We start from the raw sequence: 11,718 nt of genomic DNA on the forward strand, positions 1-11,718 counted from the left end.
AAAATTCAAAGTTGAAATTTGAAATTTGATTTTAAATCGTAAATTAAAGTAAAAATGAGGTTATTATTGTAATTAAAGTTTGAAACTAAAAAATGTATTACGTAATAATCTTTTCAACGATCGATCTAACGGTTGTATTTAATTTTTATGATAGAATGAATGGTCAAGATTAAATATTTGAAAACATTATTACTTAATTAAGCTTTTCTTTTAATAAGAAGAGGGATTATTATTATTATTATTATTATTATTATTATTATTATTATTATTATTATTATTATTATTATTATTATTATCATTTTTATAATTATTATTATCATTTTTATTATTATTATCATTATTATTAATTATTAATAAATTTATTACAATTATCATTATCATTAGGTTTATTATTATTATCTTCATTTATTAGGATTATTATTATTAATATAATAATAATAATTATTATTAATATTATTATTATTAATATTATTATAAATTCTATTATTAAAAGTATTATTACTTTATTAATATTAAATATTAATATAAATTAGGTATATCTTCCTTTTTATTTTTTTATTAAATCGTGATTTATATATCTGAATTCCATATTTTTTTTCTTTTTTTAATTTTATAAATCATCGTGATCCAGCTTTTAATTTTTTTATATAAATCGTGATCTGCCTTTTTATTGTATCTGCTTTTATTTATTTATTTATTTGTTTGTTCTTAATCTATCAATCTGTCAACCACCATTACACTACCAGACAGTTATGATCGATATAAATACTACAACCATTATACAATCACACCATATAAATTCCTTACTGCAATTCGATAATTAAACAGAAATTTAAAAATTTAGAAAACGACCCCTGTTCTTGTTCGTTACCTGTGATAAATCGAAAGTTTAATTTCGAATCAATCTGCAAAAACTAAAAATGCAGTTGTCTTAGGAATTATCTATTCAAACTATCTGCAAGAGTACAACTTCCAATTTCTCCAATCAATTACGAATTTCGAAGTCAAAGTTTAAAAATAAAAAGTCAATTAAAGTGTTCTTCATAAAATTCGAATTCATGTTGTTGTTTCTGGGTCGATTGGTGATTTACAAAGTTTCTATGAGGGAACTTCTACATATTTCATGAAGAAAATTTAATCAAAAAGGGTCTATAAATTTAAGTCAGTGTTCGAGTTCATCATCGAGCACCTGCTGCTGCTGCTGTTTAAATTTTTCTGTTTTCTTTTACTTGTCTGCTGATCAATTACCCATAACCAATTATTCGTGTTTCAATTACGAGCCTTAAATCAAATCCATTTTTTACTCGCTGTTTTAAACTATAGCCGGCCCACTGTTCGATTGAAGTTAAGAAGAAGAAGGGATAGAAATAAGAGTTAAATAAATTTGGGTGTTAGATTTAACAGAAAAGCAGCCGGTAGTGGAGTGGTGTGGGGTGTTTCGGGTTTGCGAGAGGTCGCGGGTTCGAGCCCGGTTCGTGACAATTTTTTTAGAAAAGCTTTTGTGAGGTAGTTTTCTTTTAAAACTATTATTATTATTATTATTATTATTATTATTATTATTATTATTATTATTATTATTATTATTATTATTAATAATTATTATTGTTGTTATTGTATAAATAAAATGATTAATATTATTATCATTTAGCTATTATTAAGTAATATTATGAAAGCATTATTAGTATTACTATTATTATTAATGTTAAAATAAGTATTATTATCAAAACTATTATTTTCATTATCATTATTATTAAACCTATCATTTTTATTAAAAACTATTATTATTATTATTATTATTATTATTATTATTATTATTATTGTTATTATTATTATTATTATTATTATTATTATTATTATTATTATTATTAAAAGTGATTATTGCAATTAAAATTATTGTTATTATTTTCATTATAAAGACATTACAACCTTTTACTTATTATTATTATTATCATTTTTAAATGAGTATCATTATTATTATAACTACTGATATTTTTATTATTACAAAGATAATACAACTTATCATTTATCAGTATTATTTTACCAAGTTATATAAAAATATATTTAACATATATAACAAAACTATATTAATATTTTAAACATTGATTATTTATACAAGGTATATAAAATAAATATATTAAGTTGTTAATGAAATCTATAAATCATTAAATATAACAACTATATCATTAATAATATAAACTTATTCGATTACGAATATACATTTTAATATATATAATTGATATAGGTTCGTGAATCCGAGGTCAACTCTACATTTGTTCAATGCCGGCATATGCACGTTTACTACAAACTATCGTATCGTATCGTGAGTTTTCATAGCTCCCTTTTTATCTATATTTTTGGGCTGAGAATATATGTACTATTTTTATAAATGATAAACACAAGTACAAACTATTATGCGACCAACATGAGTATTTTTATTGTGTTCATTTGAAACATGCAAATCCCTGCTTTGTAATATCATTAATTGCTAGATAAACTGAAGAGGCAAACGGAATTATTATAGATAGCGCTATTGGGAGTAACGTCCCGCACTGTTGACCTAAGGTCAATTGGTGGTATAATAATGATCTCGACAATTACATATGTATTGTTACGGGGTAAAATCGTTTAGTTTTGATATTATACGCTCATGGCATACTTTTGATATACATGATATATCGTCTTTATTAAATCTTGTGATCTATTACTATTACTGAAATCATTATTTATGACAAACTTATGAACTCACTCAACATCGTGTTGACTTTTTAAAGCATGTTTATTCTCAGGTACTTAAATATTGCTTCCGCTGTATATCTGCTGCTTTGATGATGATTGCTTGCTATGCTTGGAGTCTTAATTACATATCATATCAATTAAAGACATTTAATGCTCTAAATACAATGTAATCTATTTATCTTCCGATGCAAAACTCAATAAAACGTATCATATAGAGTCGTTCTTGCTTATACAACTTTGATTTGATATAATTAGTCACAAATACCCCATGCCCTATTTGGGGGTGTGACAGATGTGAACCTCCAAAAGGTGTCACCGACTTGTGAGTCACCTAACGAGAAACTACCGACTTGTAGTTCTCTCTTCACCCATAACCTCAATAAGTCACCATTATGTGACATAACGCCCAATACTCACGATGTGGCACCTAAGGCCCACATCGCGTACAAGTAAATAAATCATATACATACATGTATAAATATTCCACTCACCTCGATTACAAGAAAGGAAACTCCGACTTGAGCTCCTAATCGTCCAACGTGAATCACCTAGATAATTAACAAACAAATAAGCTAAACACTCTAGCTTATGCCCAAGACACCATAAGTGTAAATTCGACCCAAAAGCACTTCCGAGCACAATCAAACTAACCAATAATCACTAAAATAAGTGAAAATGGCCCTAATTCACCAATTTACCCAACTAATAAGTGTTAACGCTTATCTTACCCAATTTGACACCAAACCCTAATTTTGACCCATTTCACAATTAGTCAACCAAAATACACCCAAATATGTTTCAACACATCCAATATCACTAAACCTAGTGATTAACCCATTTTTGCAAGTCTTGAACTTGACCAAAACATCAACCAACCCAAAATCTACCAAAGACACTATAAAACCCGATTACTAGCATCACTAAACTCACTTCATGAGTTTAAATGGGCTTATCAATAATTTAAGCTCAAACCCTAACTTTGAATATCAAATCAAACAATGAAATTCGGAGTTAGAACTTACCACCACAACCAAAACGTAGCTAGAAGCGAGATGAACAACTTTAAAACCCGAGCTTTGGTGGGAATCCAACTCCTTCTTCTCCAAATCAAGCTCTCTCTCTAAACCCTTTTTCTCTCCCTGGAATTGGATGGGAGTGTTTGTGTGGATGAAATGTGATCCACAAATGGGGTCTAGATCAGTTTTGAGGGCTCCAAACTGCCACCCAAGTGAATTTACCAAAATGCCCCTTTTTAAAACAAAATAAGACAGCTGACCCGTCAGCACATTTGGACGGCGTCCAAAATGTGGGACGGCGTCCAGTATAAAAAGACAGGACAACGTCCAGCCAATTGGGGCGGCGTCCCATTGAACTGGAACAGGAATATGGTCTTACAATGTAGAAGATGAAGATGATGAAGAACAAAGCCATATATCTTGAGCTAGTCCCAAATCCTTGATGAAATTGATGAAAAAATTAATGAAAACCCTAATTATCCTCAGCCTCCAAAACTACTTAATGATATGATATATATTATGAAAAACCCATTCTTTTTCCTTTTATACTCCATTTAAGCTTCTGCCCAGAAAACCCATGTGGAACGCCGTTCCACTATCTGGAACGTCGTTCTTGATGCCCGATGAAGAGGAACGTCGTTCCTTTTACATGATCGTCGTTCTGGTGTACATGAAGTGGAACTCCGTTCATTTATAAGGAACGTTGTTCCCAATTCGGTCTCTAAATGCTCTGTTCCATTTTTCCTCATTTCCTTTATATTGGGACGTCGTTCTTCAGACCTGAAACGTCTTTTTCTACAGGTGGAACGTCATTCCTTTGTTTGGAATGCCGTTCTGGCATTTGGAACGCCGTTCCCATGGTCTGGAACGTCGTTCTTGGTCAGATTTCAGCACTTTGCACTTTCTTGATCTTATTCACACTCTTTGGTCAATTTTGCACCAATTTCATATCCAAGACTGCAATCATGCCTAGAACGCGACCTTTTCCAATTTCTTCACTTTTAAAGCAAAATGGAGCTCAAAACCAAGTAGAACGAGGTAGATATTGCGTAAGAAACGTAATGTAAATGAGTAATATTAAGCATGGATAAAACTTGTCACATACACTCTAGAAAATGATAAAACTTGCATCGTTGACAAATTTTTGGAACAAATTTTTACCATTACATTATCACACTATCATTTTAGAGATTTATATGAACTATAGATAAAAGAGTAAAAATAGATTTTATGTGTCATATAATTTACTCTTATTATTATTATTATTATTATTATTATTATTATTATTATTAATATCAATTCTATAGTAATAATATTAATTAATTAACAATTAAATTCCCGTTTAGCTCCAAAAGAATCATATATGACCGACATATAAATGGTGGATAAAATAAATAAAAACAGATTTACAGACCGCTAATTCAGGAGTAATATGAATACTCCGTATTATTTTTCAGAAAAAAAAGCATTCTATAAAGAAAAATCGCATCCTCTGGTTTTATTTCAGAAGTGGCGCCAAATGAAAACTAAAAACACACACCAGTTTTCATATTCCCGCCATGGTTACTCTTCAATATCCACCTTCCAATCTCCGTCACTCACAATACAAATACAGAAAGTACATATATTATATCTCTATCTGTATCTACATCCCTCACTCGAAATGGATTTGCCGGATATTGCAAGGAAGTTAGGTTTATCTGAATCGAAACAAGTCGTCCGTAAAGCCGCCGAGCTCCGTCGCATGTCTGATCTTCAATTTGATTCATCCAGTGCCGGAATCGTAATTGATCCATTTCTATTACATTACATCGTTCTATTATTATGGCTGAATTTTGTTGTGTTAGTCAATTTGCTTGGCCTAATTTTGCCCTAATTTGTTCGTTTGTTGAATTTAGGGGGAGATTTGTAAAGCTGTCATATGTTTAGAGATTGCTGCTAATATGTACGTTCTGATTCCCTAATTTTTTTGAAATTAGGTTTTCATTCGTTATTAATTAGTCAGAAAACGTTCATTGACCTGGAGTATCCACCTAGGTTGCCTTTCTCTTCGTGTGGGGGCAGCGGGGAGCGGGGGTTTTACCGGCCATGCTCTCGGATTATTCCGGGTTTCCTCCAGGGCAGTAGTTGGGTTCAGGTTATACAATTACGGGAGATGAACGTGTGTTTGGTTTAGTCCCAAACTGATGTCCCAAAAAAAAAGAAAACTAAAATATCTGATTATAAGAGTAATAAGATTATATAATCCCGATTATTGTAGGAAGCAAGTTTTATTTGATCGACAGATTGCGATAAGATTGAGTGGAATGTCTGAGAAGGCTTACATTAGATCTTTCAACGTGATGCAGAACGGAATTGGTGTCAAGTATGTTTCTCTATCTCTGCGTATATAGTTGTTTTACTTTATATATTAAGTGTATATAAGAGTGAAATTGAGTTGTATTGGAACACATATTGAATTGTTACTTGATGGATTTTAGGAATACACTTGATATCAGAGAATTGGCTATTCAATTTGGATGTGTTAGGCTTATTCCTATTGTAAAGAAAGACTTATCACTGTAAGTGCTTAAATTATTCTTGATTAACATTCATGCTAAGTGAAACTTTTTACTTCAAATGGACATGACACCATGTGGACTATTTGGTGGCTCGTTTGTTAAGCTAATTGAACTTTATGTTTTGTATTAGCTATTGATCACGCCTTACATTGAATAATATTCAGATCTTAGTTTGTGATATGTAAAGGTCTTAAATTGTCTAATGGTTAACCAATTACAGATACAGGGAGCGGTTTATTGCATCGTTACCTGCTTCACGTCGAGCAAGTGCTGACTTCACAAGGCCTGTGTTTACTGCAGCAGGGTTTTATTTATGTGCCAAAAAACATAAGGTATAACCAAAGGTTTTCTTAACAGTTGAAAAATTGCATATGAACATAAATGTATCAGTTTGATTGCATGAGTTGTTTTGTTTGACATCAATTTGGCTCTTAACACAGCTCAAGGTCGACAAGAATAAGTTGATTGAACTTGCTGGTGCATCAGAAGATGAATTTTCAAGTGTAAGAAACAGTTCTTGTGAACCAAAACATCACTACACAGACAGCTCTTTATCTAATTGCTGTTGTTTGAACTAATGCAGGTATCTACTTCGATGAAGGACCTTTGTCACGATGTATTTGGGGTGACAAAAGAAAAGAAAGATCCAAAGTTGGTGAAAGGGAACAGAGGTAAACTCTCAATTACTTTCAACTATTAGTTTTTTCACTTTCTGCCATTTTAACATTGTGCTTGAGGTGTTACTTAAGCTATAGAATTTAAACAACCTGAACTTTGTATACTTGTATAATTATTAATTATCTGTCTTATTTTGCAGACTTGTTGGATGCCTTCCCTGAGAACAGGCAACCTGAAGAGGGTGGTTATTCATCTGATGAAGGCAAAGATGTATGACTTTCATTCCTATTAATTTTCTTTACTATAATTTGAATGTAGCATGTTCAAAACTCACCTTGTATACGGTATTTTCAAAATCTTCATCTTCACCCGTACATCACATGTCGTAGATACGATACAGATATTTTGTGAAATGTCTGAAACATTTATATATTTCAGAAACTGTTTTTTATTTAATATTTGTTGGATTGATACTCACCATTCACCAAATGTATACTCATAAAAATAAATTTTGTTGGGTCAGTTTTTAGTCTACAACTATATGGTTTCTTAACTTGGTTGCACTACAATATCCATTCATGTCGGTTCATTTGTTACTCGTAGAAACATTATTAGAAGTATGTTAATGCATATTTGTAATTCCTAGTTCTATTATACTTAAATGTTTATTTCAGTCATGTATTGTCAAACTTGTAATATCGTACGTTGACTATTGAAGGATTATTGTGAATGTTAATATCAATAGTTAAATTGACCATACAGTTGACCGACTAACAGAGTCAGTCGATCAACTGAAGACACCATCGATAGATTGGTGTAGGTCGGTGCAAGTTGATCTTCGATTGACTAACAAGACAGTCGACCGAGTGTCACTGCAGATAGTATATATACGAGCTTAGGGTTACATTGTTACTTTACACATCCCACACAACCCTAGCTGCGTAATTCTCATATGTGGTCGTTCCCAATCCAATACCAGCCAAATAACAACTTCAAGGGATTGATCTAATCTAGTTTAGAGGTCTAGGTTTGCTTTATTCGATCCCGAGAACTAAGAGTTATTCGATTAAGCTTGATCTTTTGTTTTCCCCCTAAAGATCGAGTCTAGATTGTCTCTAAGATCAGGAATTTTCGTCTACTAAGTAACATCAGATGTTTCCGAAGTGATTCTGAATTTTTTTTGTTATGTGTTGCAGCTTTCGGCATACAAGAAGCGGAAGCGTGAGGAAAACCACAAATATGAGGAATGGAAATCTACTGTAGTAGAATCCAATAAGCAAAGCAAGGAAAAAGGTAACCACAACAACTCCCATTCACTTTGATCTTGAATTGTCAATTTCAACGTATGTAACCGAGAACATACTGATTTGGGTTATATAGTATTTGCTAGCAACTAGTCAAATGGGTAAAAACTTTAAAATAGAGTTATAAGGGGAGTACATCAAATGAATTAAAAAGCATACTAGTTACAACCACTCATAAATCTGATGTTAAAATATAGATTATTATGGTCATGATGTTTCATGTAATTATATTTTTACGTACATTTACTTTATTCCATGGTAAGCCTGTACAAGGAATTTGTGGAAACACGATTAGTATGGAGCGATAAAGAGTTTGTAGGTGAACACGCTCTGACCCATTTTTGACTCGTTACGAACTTGCCCTTTTGACCCTCTGCGAATTTGCCCATTTTGACTTGTTACGAACTTGCCCATTTTCCCACTTTGTATCAGTAAAGATTTATCACCAAGACACCAACAAACTTGAACTTTTGGCTTATCCTCTTTATTTGTTTTATTTTGTAGTCGCTGTTAAAAAAACCAAGCAAGCACAACTCAACTTTTTCAAGAGAGGTGCAGGAACTGAAGTAGGAGTGTAAGTTTATGCTCATGTTGCTTCTAGATTTCATAAACATCATTTTGGCTAATGAAGCCATTTAATTTTGCTTTTGTTACATAATTAATGGATTATGACCAAAGTTTTCTGGGTATGCATCCAACAAGTTCATGTACAGCATCTATGTTTTTGTTTACAGAGTTATTTTTGTCACACAAATAGGTGATTATCGTCTTCTGGATATATATTAAAGAAAATTCATTTGTTTATGTCATCAATCTTTCTTCCTAATGTCATTTTTTTTTTTAAAACTTTTCCGTATGTAACTCAAACATATGATATAATGGAATTTTAAAGTAACTAAGAGACCTTTTGAAAGAGTCGTGCACAAACAACTTTTTTTAAAGATGGCCATAGGTACCAAACTTGTTAGGCACATTGATCGAAATTAACATGTTTTTAGTTTTATGAAAAGGGAACATTAAAGTGGATGATCAACCAAAGAAGAATAAACTCTTCAATTGTAATTAGGTAATCGTCAATGTACTGTTTATTTTGTGATTAAAATAAACTTCCAATTCTTTTGTAAGCAAAGTTATCGCTGGTTACCAATCTTATTTATATTCTTAACACAATATTGATATCTTAACTTAACACTAGAATAAGAAATAAGATTAGAAGGTCTATAAAAACACAAGCCCCTGTTTTTAACAATTAAACACCCAAGAAACACCACATGCATATACCATGAGACGTTTCATAATCGCCACTTTTTACTCGTCTGCCTTACGCCTGCCGGCAACTTACTGCAAACATCTTAATGGTGTTCAAGCTTTCTCCGGCAGCCCGACCACAACTTCCGGTATGGCCTCACAATTGCATGATGGTCAACCTAGTATCATATGGTATGAACATACATAAGCACATTTGTTTCTTAACAAATAATACTGCCACTTCTTTTAGAAGATGGGAAAGTAACATTTTTTTTACTATAAAATAAGGAGTATTAAAACTGTTAAATGTATATAGTTTTACGCGTTCATACTATTCGAGGTAGGGGGTGTTTGACTCAGAAAGTCAGAAGTCCACGGACTAAGTGGTTATTTTGTAACCGCCAACCCCTGATTAGTGAGATTTGAACATGAGACCTCGCAAGAAAATACGAGTAAAGTACTCATGTCCATCCTCGTCATAAACAGTAAATATCTATAATCAAATATACGTATGTTTCGTATCCTCTAATTCTTTGCTTGTCTTGTTTCTTAATTTATGTAGTTATAATGAAGATAAAGGTGATAAATCGGATACCGTTAAAATGGAAGTTATTTCGAGAGAACATATTAAACCATTATCTCCAACGCCTCAAAACCTTAGACATCTCAAACTCTCCATTTTCGATCAAGTCCAAACCACAAACCACCACCCCCTTATCTTCTTCTACCTTAATCATAACAATAACTATAACGTCGAGGAGATTATAAAAACCCGATCAAACCTTTTGAAACAATCGTTATCACAAACATTAACTCAATTCTATCCGTTTGCTGGAAAAGTTGCTAGTGAATTTCATGTTGATTGTAACGATGATGGTGTGTATTTCATCGAAACTAGAGTTCATCAATATCTTAAAACTATACTTAAAAATCCAAATTATAAATTCTTGCAACGATTAATACCCGTCCTTCCACATCAACAATTGTTAACTTCATATATTTCAGTAGTGCAAGTTAACTTCTTTAATTGTGGTGGTGTTGCTATTACTATTCAACATAATCACCGTTTCGTAGATGGAATTAGCTTCATGACATTCTTGAAAGCTTGGGCTTCGATTGCACGACAAGATGATAAAAAAATTCATCCTAATTACTTTGTTATATCATCAATGTTCCCACAAAACGACAAGTTATCATATTCGCCTTATCTTCCATTATGGCATTTAGCTATTTCCCCATCTGCTTATATCCATGGGAAATGTTCAACTAAAAGATTTGTTTTTGATCCCATTTCGTTACAAAAGCTCAAAGCGAAAGCATCTAAAAACCAACGAATTAGTAGAACTGTCGCCGTACTAGCTTTATTTTGGAAATGCATAACCTACGAAAAACAATCAAAATTACCAACTTTTTTACACATTCCAATCAACATTCGACCACGATGTTCACCACCATTATCTGAATATTCGGTCGGGAATTGTCTTTTGGATACGGCCACAAGGTTCGATCCTAATGCAAGTGATCTAGAAGTAGCGAATATGGCGGATTACATAAAGAAAACGATCACGGATGTTAATAGTGAATCAATTGAGGTATTAAAAGGAGAAAGTGGGAGTGTTAAGTTAGTTGAAAATATAAGAGAGGGAAGTTTTAATAATTATGATACAACTGAACATTATTGGACAACAAGTTTATGTAACTCTGGAACAAAAGAAATTGATTTTGGTTGGGGGAAGCCTGTTTGGTTATGTGATAGTGATTTGAATAATGAGATTCCTGTTTTTAAGAACAGGATTATAATGATGGATTCGTGTGTAGATGATGGAATTGAGGTTTGGGTGACACTTGAACAAAAAGTGATGGATGCTGTTATGTGTAATCAAGAGCTTTTAACATTTGCTTCAGTCGATCCTAGCCCTATTTAGATCTCGATCATTGATATAACGCCTCTCGTTTACGTTGGGACTATAGTTACTGCATGCTAGGTTTAGAAAATTGTGTTAATTGTAATTATACACTTTTGAAGTAAGCTTGTACAAATTTCCTTTTAATCAATGCATGTAACGAAGGAAGTGTATGCCTAGAAACACTTCTTCCCCCCTCAACATAATAAAATGTTTAAATAAGAGGATGGAGTGTAATGTTAATGGTAGCATTAGTAGAGTGAAGGCCGTTTCTGATAAGTGTGGTGGTACTGCAACTATTGGCGACGGTGTAGAAGAGAATGGAAAGTGT

At 32.2% G+C, this 11,718-nt stretch overlaps 1 protein-coding gene and 1 pseudogene across 1 annotated transcript; both read left to right on the top strand.

The window, feature by feature from the left end:
- The first annotated feature begins 5,415 nt into the window (after nucleotides 1-5,415).
- LOC139873442 (origin of replication complex subunit 6) lies at nucleotides 5,416-8,890 on the top strand. The gene is made up of 10 exons (XM_071861368.1): nucleotides 5,416-5,535; nucleotides 5,651-5,701; nucleotides 6,017-6,117; nucleotides 6,233-6,313; nucleotides 6,534-6,645; nucleotides 6,754-6,816; nucleotides 6,897-6,984; nucleotides 7,131-7,201; nucleotides 8,128-8,224; nucleotides 8,740-8,890. The coding sequence occupies exons 1-10, from the start codon at nucleotides 5,416-5,418 to the stop codon at nucleotides 8,811-8,813; spliced, it is 858 nt and encodes a 285-aa protein (XP_071717469.1). The 3' UTR covers nucleotides 8,814-8,890.
- A 627-nt stretch (nucleotides 8,891-9,517) lies between these two features.
- LOC139870620 (limonoid 7-O-acetyltransferse-like) lies at nucleotides 9,518-11,468 on the top strand (annotated as a pseudogene).
- Nucleotides 11,469-11,718: the final 250 nt, after the last annotated feature.

Source organism: Rutidosis leptorrhynchoides, chromosome 10 (assembly GCF_046630445.1).
Source record: "Rutidosis leptorrhynchoides isolate AG116_Rl617_1_P2 chromosome 10, CSIRO_AGI_Rlap_v1, whole genome shotgun sequence".
Taxonomy (NCBI): Eukaryota; Viridiplantae; Streptophyta; class Magnoliopsida; order Asterales; family Asteraceae; genus Rutidosis; species Rutidosis leptorrhynchoides.